This window comes from Emydura macquarii, unplaced genomic scaffold, assembly GCF_026122565.2.
Source record: "Emydura macquarii macquarii isolate MOO-44397 ecotype Brisbane River unplaced genomic scaffold, CSIRO-AGI_Emac_v2 contig_1043, whole genome shotgun sequence".
Classification (NCBI taxonomy): Eukaryota; Metazoa; Chordata; order Testudines; family Chelidae; genus Emydura; species Emydura macquarii.
The window spans coordinates 15,788,246-15,812,855 of record NW_027131180.1 but is presented as its reverse complement, the minus strand read 5'-3'; the positions used below and the strand labels follow the sequence as shown (position 1 = coordinate 15,812,855).

Here is a 24,610-nt window from a genome sequence, read left to right as displayed (position 1 = left end):
TTGCCTGTTATCTCTTTCAGTAAAGACCTTCTTCTATTTTACTTAGGTCTTACTGGCTTTCGCAAAGCAGCAGAAATTTGCGTCAGCTTAAAGTCTGATTCTACAGTAGCTACTGTGGAATTCTGCTGCAGGAATCGGAATTCTGCTGACCATTTCATTATTACTCGAAATCTCTCCCCATAATGTCACTCTTCATAGCTTGCTGGGAAGGGGTCTCTGCAGCCCCATATGCTAATTTTTATCCTTCATTTTGCAAGTCCATATGTGGTGCTGCTGGCAGATGCCCTATTGATAACTATTTCCTCTCTCTCTTTTAACAGAGAAGATGTGCCTATTAGCAATTTTGTAGCAATGCTTTCTAAAGACGAAACAACAGAATGCAAAGGGTGACCCAGCAGGCAATTCTGTTGGCAGGTCTAGGCAGTGTGGGAGGGAAAGCTTCTGTAGCAGGGGAAAGTGCCTACAATCAGGGCCCTAATTCAGGAACAGTTTTTCTTCAGACCCAGAATTGCATAGGGTTCATAAGGCTTATGACTGAGACTTTCAAAATAGTCTGAGGTTTAGATTATTTGTAATGAAAGATGTGTGTAAATCCCCTAGACTGCTTTGAAAGTGTCAGCCTATATTCATATGTTGAGCTTAGCAAAGGGATCCAATCTTACTGTTCTGTACTGTTGTGTTTGATGGCCTTTAAGTTAAGGCCTGCAAGTCAGAAGACATCCAGACTCCAGACATCCAGTCTGTGCTGCAGACTTCCTTTGTGATCTTGGGCTGACTCACTTTCCTTGGCCTCATTTCGCCATCTGTGAATTGAGGATCAAGGACGTTTTGTGTTGCTTAATAAATTGATGTGTACAAAGCACTCTATTTCTATAGTGCTTCTATCAAATGTCTTGGCAGTGGTGGCAAAGCGTTACCCTTGTTTTTTTCCACTAAAATTGACAGGATAAAAAGTGTTTGTGTAACCTCTTATAACGCTCTTCTACCTCACAACATACAATGAGTTACTCGGCCTGCCTGCTCTACTGTACTGAGTCTTTCTGTCTTCTGATCTCACAGCTCACAGCAGACCAGAATCTCAAGTTTATCGAACCATTCTGCAAAATTGCTGCCAAATCTAAGGAGTAAGTTTGATGGATGGATGAATATTGGATTTTCCATTTTATTTATTTAGTCTAAGCTCTAGGAAGTTCTTGAAATGCCACTTCAAAGGGTAATGAACAAATGTACTGAAGCAAAGCAAAAGATTTAATGAAGTTCAGGTCATAGAGAAAGAAGGGCATTGTAAACAACCACATGGTCAGGCATTTGTGGCTAGCTTAACTAACCTTTATGTTCCTCAAAACCATAAGTGAAGTGGGTGTGTACGTATAGAAAACCATTGGTACTTGTGTTTATAGAGTACCTAATACAACAGAGCCCTGATTCTGATCTGGTACTACTGTAATTATAAAATGTTAATAAGCCCAGAAAAATCTCAAAGATATAACATTGAAAGAAACTAATACTAAACTGGATAATCTTTTTGGAGTTAAGTGACTTATTTAACTAATGGGTGATTTTTTTTCCCCAAAGTTAGGTGCGTACCTCTCCCTCTGTCTCACCATCTTCAAAGCATTTTAAAATGTAAATGGGAAGGAAAGGGGGCTTTTAATGGTGTGTGTGTGTGTGTGTGTTTGTTTGTTTGTTTGTTTGTTCCCTCCCACTCTCATTCTTTTTTAATATAATACAGTCGTCACCTGATGCAGGCAGTAGCCCGAGGTATCTTTGAAGCCATTGTGGATCAGTCCCCTTTTGCCATTGAAGATCTGATGAAAGAATTGAAAACGAGCTGCGATGATGATGAGCTGTCTGAGGAAGATGAAGCTGAAAGCAAGGAGCCATTAATGACCAAAGGTGAGGAAGAAGTGATGAAAAGCCTTTAAAAGAATATGGTAACCACTGACAGGATCCAAACATTTATCTTACCTCTTAAATACCATCCCAACTTTAAGCCAACGCAGGGCACTCAGGTGGATACAAGAACAGCAAATCTTGCTTCTGTTTTCTTTAGGCGATCGACTCTAGTAAAGTAACCATAGAATAGTAAATTGCAAAAATCTTAATGCTCCCTTTATATACCAGACAGTACGGTTCCATATTTCAGCCTGCTTTCGGCGACAGCCATAGATAACCCAGTGCTGTCCAAAAACTAGTATTTTGTGGCATTGCTCTGGGAGGGAATTGCTCCAAGCTATGTCCTTTATTATGGGGACAGTCATTTCAAAGACCCAGAAATTATACAATTCAGAAGAGCAGTATTATGTTTTTTGTCCATAGAGCTAAAATGCTTTAATGTAAATGAGTATGTATCGTTCCCATATAAAGAACAGGAAACTGAGGAGTAGTGCATCTTCATTAGTTTCCAATGGTAAAACAGCATGTCAGTGCTAGAGCAAGGAAAAATATCCAAGTCTCCTGACTTTTAGCCCTATGCTAATATGCTAGATGATGGCTGCTTCCCATCTCCCTGCATGGAGAGAGTTTCGTAGCTCAAGCACTCCTTTTATTCTTCATCGAGTGCTTGCTCATGTTGATTCCATTCTAGGTGTGTGTGCGCCTCCATGCATGGTTACTGGAATTTTCTTCTCCTTAGCAGTATCCATAGGGCTGGCTCTGGTACCCCCTGGAGTCCCGTGCACATTCCGCGGTATAACAGGTGCCGCCGGCCCCCTCAGTTCCTTCTTTCCACCCATGATGATTTCTGGAACTGTTCTGCTTGCTTTCGCAAGTGCTCCTATAGTACCATAAGCAGTGTTAGCTAGTTTGTCTATCGTTATGTTATTCTTTGTTAGTTAAATAGTGTGACAGGGTCAGACCAGATGACTACCAGAGAGTGCTAGAAGACTAATATATCAGCCCCAGGCTCAGCAAGTCCCTTTTCCCCTGAGCAGAGGTTACTCCAGGTTAATTAACACACCTGGAGCCAATCAAGGTCCTGCCTAGGACTTGTTAAAAGCCTCCCCTCCAGAGAAGAGGTGTGGCAGGAGTTGAGTGAGGTGAGCTACCAGTGGGTGTGAGCAGGCAAGACGCTGTCAAGAGTCAGGCGGGTTTAGGAAAAGGAGCAGAACGCGAGCAGAAGAGAACCCAGCAGGTACAAAGACTGGGGGAAGGAAAATGCTGCCTGAAGAGGGCAAAGGACCTTTCCCGGGCCAGGAGGCCTGAGGGAAGAGACCCTGCCAGAAGGGGAAGATAGAATTGGACATTTGGTTTGGGCACTACCACGCCCAGTGGGGCTATCAGGGGAGAAGAGTCAGCAGAAAGCGGCCATCTTAGAGTGTATTACCCTCTCCCACCACTAGAGGGTGGAAGAAACACTAGGGGGTGAAGCCGTTCCCTGACCTACCACTAGGAGGAAGCGCTGGACCCACCGAGGCAGAGAAAAATCGTTGCCACAGTAGTTGTAAATAGTTGATAGTTAAGTTACAAGTAGTCCTTACAGGGGCCTTTGTCCGGGAGCGGAGCATTCCTCAGTCTCTGGGTTTCGAGCACTGCGTCTCCTGCAGCAAGCCCTTCCTTCTTAGCGACCCCCACGACAGTTGTCTAAAGTGCCCGAGGGAAGCACACAGGAAGGAGAAGTGCAAGATCTGTAAGGCTTTCAGGCCGTGGACTCAAAAGGAGAGGGAAATCCACCTGAAGGCCTTGCTGTTGGAGGCAACGCAGAGATCAGCCTCCAAGCTGGCACGATCTGCCTCGGTGCTGAGCATCGTGTCAGGGCAAAGCACCCAGTTGGCACCGGCCCCACCACAGCACCAGACTTCTTCCTCTTCCCCATCAAGGAAAAGGCAGAGGAAGCAGCTTTCGGACAGGGACCGCTCCCCTGCACCGAAAAAGTCCAGGGAAGCAGGATTGAGCATGGGGCCAATACCAGAACAACCGGCTGAGGGTCAACAGGAGAGGGGATCGCTGCCCAGAGGTGCGACTGCCGCCAAGAGGGCCCTCCTTGATTCCTGGGAGCGGAAGGAGGCCTCTTCAGATTACGGTGCCATCAACACTGGAGGCGTTCCAGGCAGCGAGGGACCTGATGGCCCTGCCTTTCCCTCCTTCTCCTAGGCCCTTGATGCTGTCAAAGAAAAAAGCTCCGGTTCCCAGGGGGAAGCCCGCGATGGGTCCTCCACAATAGCTGCACTGCTCCCTTGACCAGTGGCATTTACCCCCAAGGGCCAGGTCACCACACAGGGAATTGTCAACGCAGCACCAGTCTCCAAGGGGATTGGCCTCAGGACCAGTGGCCGGCACAGTGACCGTATTGGGGACCTTTGGGGTTTACGGTGTCCACAGGCCCATATTCATACAGATCCTCTGGCGTGCAGTCAGCGCTGGTGGCCCAGGAGGGGGCTCACGAGTCGGCGTCAGAGGAGGATTCGGTCCCCCAAGAAAGTACATCAACAGCAGCTCCCTGTCAGCAGGAGGGGATCCTGCCGCCTCCCATGCCAGCACAGTCCTTGTCATTTTCCCTGGACGAGGCTGTTGCGTTGGGGCCGTCTGTGCCTCTGGATGATTTTATGGCCCACCAGGTGCTCCTGAAGAGGGTGGCCTCGAATTTAGGATTGGAGGCAGAGGAGCTCAAGGAGGTCTTGGACAGCCTCTTTGACTGACGTACTAGCAGTGGAGGCGCCAGCCCAGGTCTCCCTGCCTGTACACGAAGGGGTGCTTAAGGTAGTGAATGCCCTATGGCAGACGCCATCGTCTCTGCCCCCAACATCTAAGAGGGCAGAAAAAAAGTACTATGTTCCCTCCAAGGGATTTGAATATTTGTTTACCCACCCCTCCCCAGGTTCCCTGGTACTGGCAGCCGCCAATGAGTGCGAGAGGCAGGGCCAGCCTAGCTCGACTCCCAAAAATAAGGACAACAAAAAGCTGGATCTATTTGGGAGGAAAATTTATTCAATAGCAAGCCTGCAATTTTGGATTGCAAATCAACAAGCACTCCTGGTCAGGTACAGTTACAATCTTTGGGACTCCCTCAAGCATTTTGGGGAGACCCTGCCCCAGGAGCAGGCGCTGGACTTTGCCACCATCCTCGAGGAGGGTAGAACGGTGGCTAGAGCTGCCCTAAAAGCGGCTTCTGACGCAGCAGATTCAGCTGGGAGAGCCATGGCCTCAGTTATCTGTATGTGTCAGTGCTCTTGGCTGAAGTCTTCTAGGCTGTCACAGGAGGTGCAGCAGTCCATTCAGGACCTCCCCTTCAACGGGCCTGCTCTCTTCTCCGACCAGACCGACACCAAACTACAGAGCCTGAAGGATTCGAGGGCCACGCTATGTTCTTTGAGCCTTTATACATCCTTGGCCTCGAGGCATCAGTTCCTTTCCCAGCAGCAGCTGCCGAGATACCAGCCCCCAGGCTTTGCCCCCTATAGACGAAGGAACAGAGATAGGGGGTTTAGGAGGTGCCGGGCAACTGCGGGTTCCGCTCCAGCTGCTCAGCTGGGGCCTACAAGGTGCTCTAATGGTCAGCGCCAATCCTTTTGAAGGTGCGCCTGAGGACGGCATTCCAGTCTCGAGACAGGATCCTCCCTCCTGTCCATTCCTCAGCCGACTTGCCCCCTTTCTATCCGAATGGGCCAGAATAGCATCGGACCATTGGATCCTTGGCATCATCTTGGCTGGATATGTCCTGCAGTTTTCTCCCCCACTCCTCACAACCCTCCCTCTCTGTCCCTTTTCAGGGACTTCTCTCACAAGCAACTTCTCGTGCAGGAGATGGAGAACCTTCTCAGTCTAGGGGCTATAGAGGAAGTTCCAACAGACATGAGGGGCGGGAAAGGGTTTTACTCCCTGTACTTCCTCATTCCCAAGGCGAAAGGGGGTCTCAGGCCCATTCTAGACTTGCGTCATCTCAACAAATATCTTAAGAGACTGAAGTTTTGCATGATCTCCCTAGCCTCCATCATCCCTTCCTTGGATCCAGGAGACTGGTATGCCGCCCTTGACCTAAAGGATGCATACTTCCATGTCGCGATCTTTCCCGGCCACAGAAGGTGGTTTTTCCTGCTTCGTCGTGGCCCACTCCCACTACCAATTTACGGCTTTACCCTTTGGCCTCTCTTCTGCCCCGAGGGTGTTTACAAAGTGCATGGTAGTAGTGGCTGTGCACCTAAGCCACCAGGGCATGCAAATATACCCGTACCAGGACGACTGGCTGATCAAGGGAGGAGTCCCAGTTTCAGGTCCGGAGCAGCCTAGACCTTGTATGTGCCATCTGTTGCTGTCTGGGTCTGTTAATAAAAAAACAGAAATCAACATTAATGCCGGTGCAGCCAATAGAATTCATTGGAGCCATTCCAAACTCCACTCAAACCAGGGCGTTTCTACCACAGCCTCGCTTCGAAGCCATATGAGGCATTATTGCTTGCCCCCTGCAACAGCCAGATCTTGTCTGCAGCTGCTGGACCATATGGCACCTTGCATGTCTAGGGCTCAAGCCATTCCACTCATGGCTGGCCTAGGTGTATGCCCCGAGCAGACACTCCCTGGATCGGGTGTCATGTTCCACTGGGATGGTGGCAAGACCCTCACTCAGTACTGCAGGACATGCCATTCGAGGAACTAGCCCCCTTGATCACGTTGGTGTCGGATGCTTCGGATTTGGGGTTGGGGGCCCAGATCAGCTCCAACCCCAGTACTCAAGGGGTTTGGTCATGGGAGGAGTGAGAGATGCACATAAATGTAAGGGAGCTATGGCGATACGCCTAGCTTGCGGAGTGTTCCTTCCCTTCATCTTGAGCACGGTAGCGCGGGTTCTGATGGACAACACCGCTACAATGTACTAGATCAATAGGCAAGGCAGGGCCTGCTCATCAGCCCTTTGCAGGGAGGCAGTGTGTCTTTGGAACCTTGCGATGAGCCACGATTTTCACCTTTTAGCCTCTCACCTCCTGGGCATCAAGGATGATGCAGCAGACCGCCTCAGCAGGTCTTTCTGAACCTGCCACAAGTGGTCTCTCCACCTAAGGGTGGCCGATTTGATCTTCCAGAGGTGGGCTTCTCCCCAAGTGGACTCTTTAGCATCCAGACAGAACAAGAAATGTCACCAGTTCTGTTCACTTCGCGGGCTCGAAGAGGGGTCACTGTCGGACGCTTTCCTCTTGCAGTAGAGGGGTTTCGAATGTACGCATTCCCGCCCATTCTGCTGCTACACGGGTTCTGCTGAAGATCAAGAGGGACAGAGCGAATGTTATCCTGATCCTGCCAGCATGGCCCCAGCAGCATTGGTTCAGCATGCTGCTGGAGCTGTTACTCGCTCCCCAGTTGGAGTTGCCTTGGTGGCACGATTTCCTCTCTCAGGACCGGGGTCAGCTTCTGCACCCAGATCTAGAGTCTCTGCATCTGACAGCCTAGAGGCTACATGGCTGAACCTGGAGGAACAGGTGTGTTTGTCGCAAGTTCAGCAGATTCTGATGGGCAGTAGGAAGCCTTCCACTCGTGCTTCATATCTGGCCAAGTGGAAAAGGTTCACCTGCTGGGCAATGTCCCAAGAAATTCCACCCGAATAGTCATCAGTTCAGGCTATTCTAGATTATTTATTGCACCTTAAGCTTCAAGGCCTCGCTATTGCCTCACTGAGGGTTCACTTGGTGGCCATCTCAGCCTTTCACTCTCCAATAGATGGGAAATCGTTTTTTTCCCATTCTATGATGGTCAAGTTCCTGAAAGGAATAGAGAGGCTCTACCCTCAGGTTCGAGACCCAGTGCTCCCTTGGAATCTAAACCTAGTTCTCTCTAAGCTCACAGGTTCCACCTTTGAGCCTTTGGTTACCTGTCCGTTGCTGTTGCTCTCCTGGAAGGTATCCTTTCTAGTAGCAATTACCTCAGCAAAAAGAGTCTCTGAGATTAGGGCACTTACCTCAGAGCTGCTGTATACAACCTTCTATAAGGACAAGGTCTAGTTATGGCCTCATTCTGCATTCTTACCCAAAGTAGTGTCTCAATTTCATTGCAAGCAAGATATTTTTCTTCCAGTGTTTTTTCCCCAAGTCGCATGGCTCAGAGGAAGAATGGAGGTGGCACACACTTGACATTAGGTGGGCATTAGCATTCTACATTGAACGCATTAAGTCATTCTGGAAGACTATGCAACTTTTTGTTGTGGTGGCAGATAGGATGAAATGCTTACCTGTCTCTGCCCAGCGCGTTTCCTCTTGGATAACTTCTTGCATCAAGTTTTGTTACAAGCAGGTGAAGGTGTCATCACAGCCCACTCCAACAGTGCGCAAGCTTCCTCGGCAGCCTTTCTGGTACAGGTACCTGTACAGGACATCTGTAGGGCCGCTACTTGGTCATCAGTGCACACCTTCATGTCTTATTATGCCATTGTCCAGCAGGCATGGGATGACGACGGCTTTGGCAGAGCAGTGCTGCAGGCAGCTCATCTGTGAACTCCAGGCCCACCTCCACGGTACTGCTTGTGAGTTACCTACAGTGGAATGGACATGAGCAAGCACTTGAAGAAAAGATGGTTACTTACCTTGTAACTGTTGTTCTTTGAGGTGTGTTACTCATGTCCATTCTGTTAATCACCCCCTGTCCCCGCTGTTGGAGTTGACGGCAGGAAGGAACTGAGGGGGTATAGGGCTGGTGGCACTTGTTATACCGCCACATGTGTGCAGGACTCCAGGGTGCACCAGAGTCAGCACTATGGGTACTACTAAGGGGAAAAAAATTCCGGTAGCCGTGCATGGAGGCGCACGCACGCCTATAATGGAATGGACATGAGCAACACCTCTTGAAGAACAACAGTTACAAGGTAAGTAACCGTCTTTTCCACTCTGCTGGATAGTATTTTCCCCATACTTTTAGACTGGGCTTTAAAATCCCTTTTTTGTAATAACAGACAAACATTTATCAAGAAAATCTATACATGGCATTGAAGAACAAGAGGACCTTTCTGAAAATGCAGATGAAAACATTGGACCTGTTCTCCAGGTTTGTGTCTTGCTTGCTTCATGTTAACGTGACAGATCCCCATGAATAATCCTAGGCTTTTTTATTTGTCACTTAGTGGATAGTGGAGACATCGCCAGTGAAATAATAAGGAAATGTGTCTTGCATCTCTTAGGGTAGGTCTACACTGCAATTAAAAACTCGCAACTGGCCCAGGGCAGCTGATTCAGGCTGTGGGGCTGTTTAATTGCACTGTATACTTCCAGGCTTAGGCTAGAGCCTGGGCTCCAGGACCTTGCAATGTGGGAGAGTCCCAGAGCTCGGGGTACAGCCTCAGCCAGAATTAAATTAATTAAATCTCAGTTAAACAGCCCCGGAACCTGAGGACTTGTCTGCACTGCAGGCTCCACGTCGATCAATTGAGCGGGTTGTGAAGACCTGCTCAATCAATGGGAGATGGGCACTCCAGTCAACGCCATTAGTCCACCTCCCTGAAAGGAGTAAGGCTGCATCAACGGGAGACGCTGTCCCATTGATGCAGCACCGTGACAACGACGCAGTTCGTCGACAGGAGATATGCTACATTACATAGCTTGCTTGTCAACTGCTGCCGCCATTGTACACCAGCCCTGAGTTAGCTGGCATGGGCCAGCCACAGGTTTTTAATTGCAGTTTAGACACCCGAAACATTTTCAGCTGACTGTCATAGTAATAACATTCCTCATGAGTAGGTTACAAAACAAATGATGAAACAGAAGAAGTACGTGTCAACTTCTGTTTCGTCTCTCCTCTCCCTCCCCCACCCCCTCACACCTTCAACCTCAAGAGGTACCAAAAAAGCCAAATTGTGTTCCGTCTGCCCCCAGGAATGAGTGCACCCCTTACTGATGTTGAGAGCACATGTGATAGGGGGGCAGGGTGCTCAGGGCATGGGGTAGGCACTAAAAGGTGTGCCAGATCTTCTGAACTCCTTGGAATGAACTGCTCGGATCCAGGATTATGCTATAACAGAGATACCTCACATTCCTCTTTTGGGCTATGGCTGTTAAGCAGGAACTAGAATGTTGCACATTGAAATCTTGGTGTTGAACTGAAAGGCTTTTTAAAAATAAGTTAATTTGATTGATTTTTCTTCTGAATGAGAGCCCAGGTTAGAAGTGTTCTGAAAATACATTATTTGAATGGTCCATTGTTATGTAGTGGTGTTGTAGCCATATTTATCCGAGGGTACAAGAGACACCCACCTGATCTATCTTTTATTGGACCAACTTTTCTTGGTGGAAGAGACAAGCGTTTGAGCAACAGAGCTCTTCTTCTAGCCAGGTTGTCTCTTCAACCCCAGAAGTTGGTTCAATAAGATACTACCTCACCCATCTCATTATTATGTATTTAGACAAATAAACTATCCATAAAGCCAGTGTGCACATTTGGTGGTGAGAATCTTGGCAGAGAACAAGTGTAGAAAGGAATCGGAAGTAGTAAAAAACATATGCTGCTTGAAGTATTTACAACATCAGCTATACTTGGCTGCTGAGTATGATAGCCTAACAGAGATGCTGTATTGTGCTTTCTTTCTTTTGACAGTTTAACTATAAAGCTGTTGCTGACAGACTTTTTGAATTGGCCAGCAGAAAATATACACCTGCTTTTAACAGAAAACGTCTGTACAAATTGGTCAAAAAGTGAGTTCTCTTGAAACAAAGCTTTGTATGATGATGCTGATTTCTCGAAGTTGACTTGAAGTCCTCTTTTCCCAACTCCTTCTACTGCTAGTGTCCACATCAAGAAATTTCTGTCCTTTTAATGAAAGTGTCTCTGTGGTGAATTTGCTGTCCAGTACATTCCTACTGAGACCAGATATCTTAGGCTATGTCTAGACTGACGGTAAATTCGGCACCGTCAGATCAATGTATCCGGATCAATTGAGCAGAAGTGGAAACTGCTCAGTTGACCCAGAAATCAACGCTATTAATCCACCTCTGCCAGGTGGAGTAACGCTGCGTCGACGGAAGCACATTTCCCGTCGGCGCAATGAACTGAAGACACCATGGTAAGTAGGAGTTAGGAAGTCGACGGGAGATTCTCTATGTAGCTTGCATATCTCCCGTCGACTGCTGCTGAATTTGGCAGCAAGTATAGACATAGTCTTAGAAAGAGGACATTGCTTATAGTATATATGAGAACAAGATTTCTATCAGACATGGGTATATGTATGGGTCTGAGACAGATTTTGGTTTTGCTTTGGTTTTTTCCCACAGATTCCTAGATGCTAGAGTTGGAAGAGACTTGAGTTGTCTTGTCTGTACTTCTTACCAGTTTAGGATTATTCCCTACACTGCCTTGTCAAGTGCTTTGTCTTGTATAGTTCTAAGTCTTTCAAGTGATCAGGCTTCCACACCTTCATTTGGCAGATTACTCCACACTCTCTTAAATCACTGTGCTCAAACTGCAGAGGGGGGAGAAGTGTTAAATCACTCTCGCCAAGACTTTTTCAGTAGCTTGGCTTTGAGTTGATTGGGTTCTGAGGCAGATCTCTTGGAGCACTAATGTTTTGTAGCCCTTCCATATATTATGCATTCCTCAGAAGTGGGAAGTGTGCATTATAAATGCAGTAATTTGGGCACATTTCAGTCAAATATTACAATACAACTTTTTTTTTTTTTTTTTTTTTTTTTTAACTTTTTCAGGTTCCAGGACCTAGCAGAAGGTGAGACTTGAGCAGCAAACAAAGAACCACTTTCGTTCAGTTAAAGGATTCATCCTGTTCTCAATGTAGATTTGCAGTGAATGTTATATCTTTATGTGCTGTTTTTACATATGTTTGAAGAATATTAGTTTCAGAAGGTATTGCTGTGATGTGCTTTTCTCAATAGGAAGCATAACTTGCTCAGTTTCACACAGGCTTTCAGGTCCCCATATTATTTAATGCTTCACAACTTGGGTAGCACTGTAATTTTATACGTCGAGGGTCTTGCCCGCTTAATCAGATTCTTTGCTTCTTAAGTGAAAAACATGATTAATTTGATTCAGAATAATGAAGAAACCGCACACTTTGGTTCACATGCATATGCAGTGCTTTAAATGTGCTGATAGACAAGTGAAGTGGAGAATCAATGTCCCTCGTGCAATATGCGAACACAGAAACTACTGGGAAAGAGGAGGGGGGGGTTCAGAAGTTTCATCAACCTTTTTGCTCAACAGGAATCTTTCCACAAGATAATTTCCCTGAAGATGTTTCTACAGATGAAGATGACGATACATTCAGTAGGGGCAGGCGAAAGAGAAAAGGTGTCAAGCCTTTGGAGAAAGCCAAGCTGGAAAAAGAAAAAGGTAGGAGGCAAAGCTAGGGAAGTGAGACTACCCTCACCAGCCTTTTGGTATGTCTACACTGTGAGTGAGCCTCCCAGTCTGAGCAGACAGACTCAGGCTAGCAGGGTTCAAAGTAGCGTGCTAGAATAGATGCATGGACATTGTGTGACTCGGGCTCTCAAACCTAGGAGATCCGGCAGGCTTGAGAGCCTGAGCCTCAGTGTCGACATCGCTATTTTAAGCACACTAGCTCCAGTTCCACTAGTACAAGTCTGTCTACCCATGCTGTGGGGCCTGCACCCAGCTGCAATGCAGATATACCCAGTGTGGCTTGGCAACATAACAGTGTAGGCCCAAAGCTTGAGTCTGTGATATTGATTCTATGTGAAACACCCTTATTCTTTTGATACGTGACAAACCACCACAGCAGTCTCTGTGAGGCTTTGCCTTTTGAGCACGTAGGGTGATCTGTTCACTATTAATAAGTTTGTTTGAAACCACCATCTGTTTGTCCGAAACTAGCATCTGGTCATTAATTATCCTTTTTATAAAGTTACCAACAACCATTCTGTGAAACTGTTGCTATTGTTGAAGTACGTGTGTTTTAAAATCACTACTTAAAGTAACATCAGCGAATGTTCTAAAACAAAAAAATTCAGTGTTAAATAAAAATGTTTTATAATAATAAGTATTTTAAATAAAAAGTTATTGCTTCTAAAAGATACTTGTGTCTTCCAGTTACAAATATTAAAAAATGAAAACAAAAATAAATAAGGTGAGTGAGTGAGTGAAGTAAAAGTAACATTTGAGGCTGGCGCCTTTTTGTTCAAAGAAGTAAAAATAATAACATTTACTACCCAGATGGCTGAAAACTGCCCACCTTAATAACCCTGAATCCACCTCAAAAAACAAAATAAACTATAAAAAATAACATCAATGGTCATGCTTGTAAAACATGGGCAATTGATAGTCACACCAGGATGCAAATGCAGCATGACAAATAGAACCCATAAAGTGGCATAAAAGCTTACCCCTATAAAAAGGGGACAAAAAGATAAGGACTTTGGGTTTTGTTCTACAATCATCCTCCAGGACCATTGATGCGCACCGGCAGACCACTGCTCCCTCCCTCGTGTCCTAGCCACTTGACCAGTGGACTAACACGAGCAACTAAGGCTAGTAACTGTACTCCATCTTGGTAGAACCTTGTGTAAAAGTGTGCAGGCAATTGCTTTTTAAAATCTTTTTATTCACAATAAATGTGGTGTATTGCCTTGTCCCCCTGAATAAAATCCTGCTGTTTATTTTATAAGTATAACATTTTGGTGGAGAATTGAGAAAGGGGGAATACTGGCATACATCTTGGTTATTGTGAATCTGGTGTGCACACCATTAAAGAAAGGTATCTTGTTTTGAAAAATTGCCACGGGCAGGGCATTGTAGCTGCGCCAATATTTGCAGTCACCACACGAAGGAGCTTGTACTACGTGACTGTCACTGCCGCTCACACTTTAGGAGCTCGCACTGCGTGTTGAGTCTTGAAGTAAGCCAGGTCCCCACTCGCATGTTAGGAGCTCGCATTGCATGCGGAGTGTGTGAACCTATGCAACAGGATGAAATTGTTTTAAGTTGGTGATCAGTTGCTTGGATTCACCGGTCCCTGAGTCTCATTGGAATGAAGGGTAGAGGTTGAAATCCTGATTTCGTTGAAGTCAATGGGAATTTTGCTACTGACTTCAGAGGAGCTAGGATTTCAACCAATATGCTCCTGAAGGCAGAGTGGGAAGAAGCTGTGCTTTACCTTTACCCAGTCAAGAAGTGCTCTTGGTATTTACTGTGACAGTAAGAACTTCTCTGTCCCCTTGAAAGATGAATGCCATTAGCACATGCGCAATTAGGGGCAATGTCTAGAAGAGTGGGAGGCTTTGCACTTGTTTCTAATGTCAGGTTTTGCATTTGCATGGCTACAAGCTCAATGTTTGGGTTAAATGTTGCTCTTTCTTTTTTTGCTTCCTTATAGAGAAGGATGAAAAAGAGGCATCCAGTGCCGAGGAAGATGATGTATCAGGACTCCAGAAGAAGAGGAAGAGGTGGAAGAAGAGGGCGTGTCAAATTGCAGACTCCAGCACAACTGATGGGAAAAATAAGGAGAGAGTACCTGATGCAGCTGTACCCAAGGAACCCAGTAAGGGCAGAGCATCAGAAAATAGTAAGAGAAAAAGGAAAAAAAAATCTCTGGACAAAGAGGCAACTGAGACAGGCATTGGAGCAACCAACAGTGGAGGAGATGGTGATAACTGTGCACAGGATGCTCTGACCGATGTAATGCAGAATAAAAGGGGACAACTCAAGAAAAAGAATACAAAACTGCAGAAGTTTCACGTAAAACCTATTTCTCAAAATGGACCCGCTAATGCCAATGCCCTGTGGGATGGCAGCGACTGTGTCACTGTAACTACGACCAAGATGGTGAAAAAGAAACAGAAAATGGGGACTGTCTTACTCAATGGAAATGGCTTATCTCAACAGGCTGCTGTGCAGTCAGAACGCGAAAGCTTGCAGAATAACCTATCAGGAGAAGGGGACTCTGAATCCACACTGCCCCAAAAAGTCAAATTGAAGAAAAAACAGAAGTTGGGCAGTTTAGAAGGGATCAAGGTCTCAAATCAGAAACCACCCTCCCTGAAAAAGAAGAGGAAGATCAAGGAGGTGATAAACTCTGTGGAAGTGAAGGGAGTTCTTGAGGCTGCATGCAAGAAAAGCAAGAAGAGTGTAAGCAAAGGGCTTTTAATTCTCTTTTGCCTGTCAGGCTTGTTTGAATTCAGTTTGAGCTGAGTAGTCTATGGGATGTTTTTTTACATGCATTAAATTCCCCTTGTCAAGGGATAACCATATCAATTGGGAAATAATAGATTGGGAGGGTCCCATATGTACACTTACCCTCTTTCAGCACCCAGGAATGTCATGGATCCAAGTGTAAGGGGGTGACTTTCATTGCTCGTCCTACTTGTATGAATGAATGTGCCAAATCCTTGGAAGGGGAGGGCTTTGTGTCCAGTACTGTGCTCAGCTTCTTCTTGGCCAGAAGGCCATCTCTGATATGGCAATAATAATAATAATACTTGCCACAATGTGTGGTCTTTTTGGTTTTTGTCCTCTACTCCTGCCTTGGGGTTAAGTAGAGGCAGTCTGAGTCCACAAAGCATTTAGGGTCAAGAAATGTTTTGCTGGTTATGACTTGGCCAGGATTCCTGCAGTGCAGTGTCTGTTTGTTTTTTCCTGAAATATTCTGGGTTTTCCTTAATGAAAATTAGTGAATATTTACAAGCTAGATATTTTCATTTTGCTTACTGATTAATTTCCTAAGCATTTTAACCCCCAGTTTTGCTCTTGGAAATCTTGCTTATATCTCACATCATTCATTTTGTCTTGCCAAGGAAACTATTCAGGAAATATTTATGCAAGTTCAAATAGAAGGTTTTACTCTTTGTTTAGCAGCCTGGTTTTTTAAGGCAGAAGAAGTACTTTGTATGCCTTGTATATACACAAATTTGCACCAGTTTAAACAAGTTTAAAAACATATCTTTAGTTAAACCAGCGAAGTTTGTGTATAGACAAGGCCTAATGGTATAATCCTTGGAGGACTAATAATTCATACATTATGATATTGTTAGAAAGTTTCCAGAGCATTTTATACTCAATGTTGTGATTTTTTTTTTTTTAAAAGGGCTATGTCTTGCTGTCTAATGGTGTTAAGACAATGAGTTCCTCATGATAGCATTGGAAACTGGCATTTCCTATTCGCAAATCACGCGTTTCCACCATTGGAGGGTTTGCAAAATATTGGTCTTTTAAATCTGTCTCTGGTGCAGGACCAAATACTGCTTTATTCCTTTGTGATGTATAAAGATGGACTCCCCTTTTTTTTTTTAAACCTTTTGTTTTAAATTGTCTAATATCAGGTTCTTGCTTCTCTGTCTTTGATGGAGGAGCTTAGCTACACTTGAAGAATGATGTCCCACAAAGCTGTATCCTGAGTTGCAGATCGCTCTGCCCCCAGCATAGAGAAGTTAGAGAAGTTTTGATTCTTGGTTTCCCAAGCGTGAAAAACTTAGGGAAGGGGAAAAAGCTAACTGTATACATCATAAAAGAATAGAAAAGACAAACCAGAAATGTTCAGAATTCCTTCACAGTTTGGCTTCTGAAATTGGGAAGCTAAGACTTCCGCTTTGTTTAAAGTGGTGCATAATTTTATTAGTTCTAGTCCCTGTGGTGGTCATGAGATTCAGATTGTGCTGAGACAGGACCCCTCTGATCATCCTCTTTTTTTTTTTTAGTAATCTAAACTAACATTACTCATTGGGTCTTTGAAGAGAGGGCAGCAATATAGTGGCCAGTGCTCTGCAAGAGATTTTCATTTGGTTCCTGGTAGTTTTCTTGGTCCCCCGTCTGAGAGATACTGTTAGCATATTCAATCCCTAGAGAGGATAGCATGCTTTGTATTGCTTAGTAGCAGTCTGCCCACTCTTCTGTCCATCCAGCCAAAGGAGTAGAGTTAAACAGCCCCAAAAGTAATCCTGTGTAATCCTTGACCCTAGCTGAGGAGAAGGAAAGAGGAAAGCTTTGGAGCTTCCAGAAGGACATAGAAGGGTGTAGGGAAACCTTGTGCTCCTGAAAATGATCCTGGACCCTGACAGCACAAGCAATGTCTTAGATGTTCCCTTCACTTCCCAGAACTCCATCAGTGCACCTCCTTTTCTCATGCAATTGTCTTGCTATTCCAGCACTGACCCTTCTTGAACAGAGACTTCCAGTCATGCAAACGTGTGAGATATTTTTGTAATGGGGGCAAGTGTTAACCAGGGCACTAACAAGTGACTGTGAACTAGCATTCATTTGTGACCAGATACAATTGTTTAACTATGGCCTTCACTGGCGAATGGCGAGCACTAACCATAACACCATCTATTTCTCTGTTAGCTGCTGCCCTTTCTCATGCTGAGTAGACTTTTATTTTTCCCCTCATAGGAGGTTGGTGGCACTCTCACTCCATTAAAGAAAAAGAAGGCAAAGACAGGAAATGACTTTGTGAAATTTGAAAAAACAACTTTACCAAAGCCAGTGTTCTTCAGGAAAGCCAAAGGCAGCATCTCTTCAACCAGAGCCTCCGTGCAGGTAAAGTGACCCTGATTTAGTCTGCCAAAATTGGGGGTTGCCCTAAGTATGGCTTACAGAACTCCAAAATCAGCTCACAGCTATCTGCATCTAAAAAACAGAGGGCAGCTTGCCAAGATGTGGGTCCCAGCCTGTGGATACTCCATCTGGATCACACCAGCATCTCAGTCTAGCTGTGCTGGGACCTATAGTCTCCCTGGGCAGCATCTGTGACTGTGGCAGACTATTGACTGCTCCATCCTGCACAAATTAGATGCAGCCCTGAGGCTCCTGGCAAAATCTCAGCACTGTTCATACTTGGTAAAAGTTTGGAAACCCTAATGAAGATGAAAACTGGCCTGTCAGAGCCAGGAGTCGGAGTTGTGGATTGCCATGGGGTTGTTAATTGTCCATTCAAGAAGTAATATTTTTTTCCCCTGACGCGCACACACAAAGTGAAGCTCTCGAAGTCAGCTGTTTAAACTCTTCAAGAGTAATTTTATTTAACCTGTTGCTTGTATGTGGTTGGATTATCTGCCATCTTATTTAATCAAAATGATTAAATACCCACAGTTGTAACCTCATATGTATGGGCTGTTCTGGCTGGCGGTTGCCCTACTCTTCTTCTTCTTCAGGGGGTAAGATGGAAAGTGAAGCCTCTCCCTATGTCCAGCAAAATTCTGCCACCACTTTAGTCCCCCCTGCCCACTTCTCCCCCAGCGCACTGCACTAATCTGGCACCTGTAAAATGGGCAGTTTTCAAAGAAAAAACCACTTGAGTACTGTAAACTGATTCAGGCGTATTTCCTAAGGCTGACTAATTGGAATAGTAACATCTTTCATTGTTTAAAAAAATCCCCTTTGGGTAAAGTTCAATTCTGAGGTTTTAAACTTTTTTGAGAAAAATAAAAGCACAAATTATTGTTGCGCTTACAGATGGGCTCTTAAGTTTTGCAGTTCTCTCCCTTCATGGACAGTTGTAACAGAAGTCTTTCTGAAACGACCTACTTGTTTCGATACAAACCTCTTAAACTTTCTTTCAGCTTTTCTAAACCCTATTAAAACTATGCTTTGTAACACCCTCTTTAGCTCAGCGAGCTAAGAGTGCTGAGGGGCCAGAGTGCTTAATACCTGGGAGGAAGGACATCTTCTCGATTGTTGGCGTGCTATCTAGTTGACTTTAACTATCTAGTTGACTTTCTAGTATCCAATAAACTGGTGACTGCTAAGCAAAGGTTGCTATGCCTAGGTCTTTAAGGTGGGGAGGGTATCTAAAACAGGGGAAGAAATGGGGACTCATCAGGACTCCAGCAGGGAAGCAGAGAATGTAATGTTACCTTAAATGAAACTTTATTTGCCATCTTTATTTTATTCTGTAGTTAAACAAGCTGCAATGCTCCAGCTCCAAAAAAGTCACCTTTGGATTGAATAAGAACATGACTGCAGGTGAGTCTAATGTGTCTGCATACCTTCACCATATGTCTTTTGGGGTGCAGTGGGGCAAGGGGAAAGACGAGAACTACACAAACGGGATGTGGATGTGGAACCCATCAAATGATGCATCTGGAGTTTTGTCTTTTTGTCACAGTTTTGGCATTGTTTATGCACCCAGGTCACGATCCAGGAAAGGGACTGAAATCTCTAACCTTCTGTCTCAGAGATAAAGGAGTCGTCTGGACTCCCATGAAGTTGTGCTGATCCCTAGTGGATGGAATCCCCTGGATTCAGTAATGTCATATCAGAGTGGTTTCAAACCCATTTCATTCTGTGGATTGCTTTGTAAGAGTCAAGTTTTCACCAAAAAATTTACCAGTTATCAGATGTCTAACATAGTGAACATCAGTGTAAATGGGGTAGGATCTGACAAAATAGGGAAAGACCAAGTTAAGAATTACTTAGACTAGTTAGATGTCTTCAGATCTACAGGGCCTGACAAAATACATCTTAGAATACTTAAGGAGCTGGCTGAAGACATCTCTGAGCCATAAGCAGTTATCTTTGAAAACTCGTGGAGGACAGAATAGATCCCAGAGGACTGGAAAAGGGAAAATATAGTACCTCTCTATAAAAAGGGGATTACGGGTAACCCAGGGAATTATAGACCAGTCAGTTTAGCTTTGGTAACCCAGAAGGATAATGGAGCAAATAATCAAACCATGTGTAAGCACCTAGACCATAATAAAGTCATTAGTAACAGTTAACATGGATTTGTCAAGAACAAATCTTATAAAACCAAGCTAATATCCTTCTTTCACAAGGCTTATTACCCTGTCAATAAGGGGGGGAAGCAGTAGGTGTGATGTATGTTGACTTTAGTAAGGCTTTTGATGCTGTCTCACATGACCTACTCATGGGCAAACTAAGGAAATATAGCCTACTATAAGGTGGGTGGACAACTGGATAACACTCTTCTAATTCATAAAAGATTATAAAGAGAAGGATGATAAATTGTTCTCGTGATCCACTGAGGACAGGACAAGAAGTAATGGGCTTACATTGCAGAAAGGGAGATTTAGCTTAGACATTAGGAAAAAAATTCCTAACAGTAAAGGTAGTTAAGTACTGGAACACATTATCTAGGGAGGTCATGAAATCTCTGTCAAACCTATTCTTAAAAACCTCCATGATGGGGTTGGTCTAGATAATACTTAGTGTCCTGCACTGAGGAAGGACTGGACTAGATGACCTATTGAGGTCCCTTCCAGTCCTACATTTTTATGATTCTGTGAAGCCACTCTTCTTCAGATTCCCCACCACTTCGTTCTGCCTCCCAGCAGAAACATCTGTGAACCGTTGGTGACCCATGCTCCATGGCAGGGGAGCCACCATTGTTCTGGCAAAATTCCAGCTGTACTGTGACTGCCTCTGCTGACCATGATATTAACAAATAAATATCCCCACACACATGGACTCTTACATGTACCATGCTTTGCTTGGTAATATATTGATGTGTATAAAATTGAAATTAATCTCTAATGTAATGAGGCAAGGCACCTATTTTCTTACCTTTTTATCCTCTCGAAGATGTAGACCACATCTAATTATTTCAGCACTGGAGTAACAGACTCTGTATCTCTTACCACTGTAAGTGTGTGCACTTATAAACCATCATTGTGAGGAGAATTAAAATGCTTAAATCCTTGGGCCAGCAATGGTAATCGATTGCTAGGACCATGTGATTTAAACATTAAGAACAGTGCTTTTTTTCCATTCTTCTTCTTTTCAATGAGAAAATGTAAAGTTTGTTAGGAAACCTAGATCAAGGGCTCTCAGGCTGCATTGCATCTTTACGGAGAGATTGTTTTGTGGGCACCTTGCCTCTCATTTACGATCATGGAATGACTCTGGCAACTGCAGGAAAAGGAAAATAAGGAAACTATTTAGCTGGCTTTTAATGTGATGTAGGATCTGGTAACAAGGAGAGCAGCACCACATGACCAGCCAGCTCTCTCTGTCTACCACCTGTCAGTCCATACGTTACAGCTGGAGGTGGTAGCACAACCTAAAGAGAGTGTGATAAGGCACCATCAGGAGCTGAAGATTCAGGCTGACCTCTTCCAACCTTTCTCTCCCCGCCAGTCTCAGGTTTCTGATTTTTGGTAACAGCCTGGATCTCGTGAATTAACGACAGATTTCCTTGGTATCCATTTGGGAGCCAGAGCAGTCAGAGAGCTGTGGAACTGCTTAAATCTCTAAACATCTGGATCTTTAATAACTTTGTCCTTTAACTTTTATTTGACAGAATTTAAAAAGACAGACAAAAGTATCTTGGTGAGCCCAGAAGGAGCCTCCCGGGTGGCTTTCAACCCTGAACAAAAACCTCCCCATGGGGTGCTGAAGTCACCTGTAACACCCCCAGGAGTGCCCCAGATGAAGAAATCATTTCTAATACCAGCTAAGAAGAGACCAGCAGCTATGGACTTTTTTTAAGACAACTAGGAGCTACTTTTGTACAGGACATTTCAGTAAACTAGAGCTTTCTCTGGCGGTATTTTGGACTTCTCTATTTTTTTAAGTTGCTATGAACTGTATATAAAAGGTTCTGATTGTGACCTGTGACACACTGCTGCTTTACCACCTCTTCAGCTGTACCATGAAATACCTTGTTACAACTGTTTCAGAAAAGGGATTAAGATGACTCCACTCAGGTTTCCAAAAAGGTGTGATCTCTCCCCAGGGTGTTCTCAAGAAACTTGCTAGTTAAAGGACTAGGAGGGTCAATTCTTTGAGACAGATTAAGAAAACTTGTTCTTCAAGCTGCTTGAATGTCTTCAACAGATCAGGCTATTAAAAAGAAAATGTAGACATTTAAATCTTCTAGTCAGCTGTCAGTGTATTTACAGATCTGTTCCTGGCTTTTGCCTCTTGTGTCACTCTGATGGCTGGCATTCTGGTTTAACCTATTCCTGCTAATGATCTGTTTAATCGACTTCTGACAATAATGAAAACCTAGTGTCTCTGTTTTAATGGACCACTTGACTCTTCGCAGCCTCACTGATGGCAACAAAATGTATCCTTGGATTAGAAATAAAGTAGCTGTTCAAGTGATCATTTCACAGATAAACCTCTGGCATTGATTGGCCAATCAGCTGCTAATACGCAAACCATATGAATATCTGTAAAACAAGTGCCAAATCTGACTTGTACTTCACTATCACTTTTGGTGTCATCATTGGCTTTCCCACATTTCCCCCCTTTTACCTACTACCACTGAAATAATGCTATCATATTTGAGAAGTCTCTTGTATTTTAATGTTCAGCTTCTGTCTTTCCCAAAGAGAGTGCAAAGATTTCAAAATAATCTTTGTTTCCTTCTCTGCCAATTGGTGTCACTACATTTGAGCAGGCATCAGACTTTCATTCACTGAATGATGTTTATACTACATTAAAGCAAGCTAGATCAGAGTAGTGCATCTTTGTTTAGGATACGCCTCTCTGAAAACCTTGGTGCCTTTAATTACAAGGTAGAGCTTTATAGCCCAAGTAGCTCATATCTTTTTCTTTAAGGTAGAACCAGAAGAATTATTTCTACAGGATATATTTTGATATGTTTTATTCTGCATGGAACATTCAGCTATTCTATTATTCTGATTTGACTTTGTTTTAATTTTGTTTCTCTTATGACTTCAATCAAGAATGAAGTAAACTTCTGTAACAGACCGTTAATGTATTCTGACAAATTATGATTGGGGGGGGGCAGAAGTTATTCTATAATCTGGTGCAGTAGGTGTTTTTTTGAAAGACCTGCTTATACAAAAACGAATTTGCACCAGATCTCTGCACTGGACTTCTGTCTTGAAACACAGTATCGTGTCAGAACACAGCTATTAATTTAGTTTCTCTCCATTTACTTCTGGGAATCCATAGACACAGGAAGCTTACATCATTATCTTGTCATATCAAAACTGGCAGGTATTTACTTCAGCCAGCAGAGTAAATATGTAAAATCTATCTATCTACCTAGATAAATCCATATCTTTTTACCAGTCTTTGGTGCCTGCTGTCCTCTGCCAAATAGTTCCAACAGCTACTAGAATGAAATTGTACTTTCTGTGAAACCAGTTAATTTAAAATTTCTCCAAAATGCGTATATAATTGTAAATTAATGAGGGTGCTCAGTGTTAAATGGCTCTTGCTGTTGCACTAAATTAATGCCAGTCCACGGCTTGTGGTACTGATATGAGAGCACGTTAGAAAATCATTTACCCCTGCTGTTTGAATGTTATTACTCAGCCAAAATGAAGGACTGAATTCCAGTGGGCTGTATTTTTTGTTATTGATCTGGCTGGTCAATAAAGAACTAAGGGGCATACATCTGACAACAATATTAATATTTGCTGTTTGGTACATTATTAATTTATAAAAATGAGAAATTCTCATTGTATAATAGAAAATGACTTATTTTGACAAGACAATGGTGAGTAGAAGTAAACAAGGACTAATCAGTAATATGTTGTGCTGTTTATCTTGTACTGTGAGTAAGAAGTCTCTTGTGGAATATGCATAATAGCATATTAGTATGTGCATGGATTTTAATGCCTTATGTTTGAGATTCAATATTCCTCCAAGGATGTAGATGCGACACAATCAGTGGGTTGAACCTGGTGTATATAGAGACACGGGATCGGAAGTTCAAAAAAAGTTGTGTTTTTTTTTTTAATCTTTCTGCAAGCATCTTTAAATTGTTATCTCGTCCCTCTTTATTGGTTCTGGATCCTGTGATCCAGTGCTTGTCCAAATGTACTATCGCCCGCAGACGCTAAATGGTGTGGGTAAAAATGGCACTGTTTAATGAATCTGTTGTAGTGATATGATTGCTCTTTGAGGCTCATGGATTTATGCATACTGTGTCTGTATCATTATATCGGTGGAATGTCTCGTAAATATGCATGTGAAGCATGTATTTCCTTGTCTTCGGGGGTGCCTGGAATTTCACTCAGGACAAGTTTTTAAGAAAACCCAAAAAGCTGTCAATGCAATTGCTAAATTAAATTGATTAAATTACCCAGAAATTTCATTTCAGTAATGAAAATTCCAGTAAACATTGAAGATAAATAAAGGGAGAAATAAATGCAACATCTGGGATACCCACTGTGCAAACACAATTGTAGTATAAAGAGAGAGATTTTTTTTTAAAGTGGGTTCTAATCAGGTTGATGTCATTTACTAATTTTATTCCAAATCTGCAGCTGCCAACCACATTCAGAGTTTAAATAAACAGAAGGGAGGAGTTAATACGGTTTAGATTAAAAGGACAGTATTTTGTAATGGGGATCTCTCTGTCCATTTTTTTTATAAATCTGGTCAACTTTGTACTTGTCAAACTTTTCTGATGGTTTGTAATTCTTTATAGTTTTAGATGAACTCAAAAGCACAAAATGAATCCAGCAGGAAAACCTGTTGAAAATTGTATTTAAAATATCTGGCTGCAAAAGTTTTTTTTGTCTCTTCCCGCCGCGCGCATGCGCGTCCCCCCCCCCCCCCCCATTTTTTATCAAAGCTTAAAGCTTTGTGCACTCTTGTTCCTTTTCTCTCTTGTTTCCTGAATATAACTTTTATTGCAGGCAGGAAATTGTTTCTTGCGTTACTTTGTGTTCATCTGCAACTGCACTGTTAATATAAATATGAATGGTTAAACATTGGATCCTTTAGTCAAGTCCAATAAAACTGTCATTTCTGTGGATTTTGTATTTTGAAGTGAATTTTTATTTTTTGGTAGCATCCA

The 24,610-nt window shown here is 43.6% G+C and overlaps 1 protein-coding gene across 2 annotated transcripts in view; it reads left to right on the top strand.

The window, feature by feature from the left end:
• Positions 1–23,216, top strand: part of RRP1B (ribosomal RNA processing 1B) — a 37,725-nt gene extending 14,509 nt beyond the window's left edge. The window contains exons 7-16 of one of the 2 annotated variants that reach the window (XM_067545174.1): positions 1,060–1,124; positions 1,733–1,896; positions 8,873–8,964; positions 10,507–10,604; positions 11,610–11,629; positions 12,124–12,252; positions 14,252–15,003; positions 17,260–17,406; positions 18,765–18,831; positions 21,128–23,216. In XM_067545174.1, coding sequence (XP_067401275.1) covers positions 1,060–1,124; positions 1,733–1,896; positions 8,873–8,964; positions 10,507–10,604; positions 11,610–11,629; positions 12,124–12,252; positions 14,252–15,003; positions 17,260–17,406; positions 18,765–18,831; positions 21,128–21,315 — 1,722 coding nt within the window. In that variant the 3' untranslated portion in view covers positions 21,316–23,216. Of the gene's footprint in view, positions 1–1,059; positions 1,125–1,732; positions 1,897–8,872; positions 8,965–10,506; positions 10,605–11,609; positions 11,630–12,123; positions 12,253–14,251; positions 15,004–17,259; positions 17,407–18,764; positions 18,832–18,997; positions 19,201–21,127 lie in introns of those variants that run through there. The other variant, XM_067545175.1, reaches the window with a different exon arrangement.
• Positions 23,217–24,610: the final 1,394 nt, after the last annotated feature.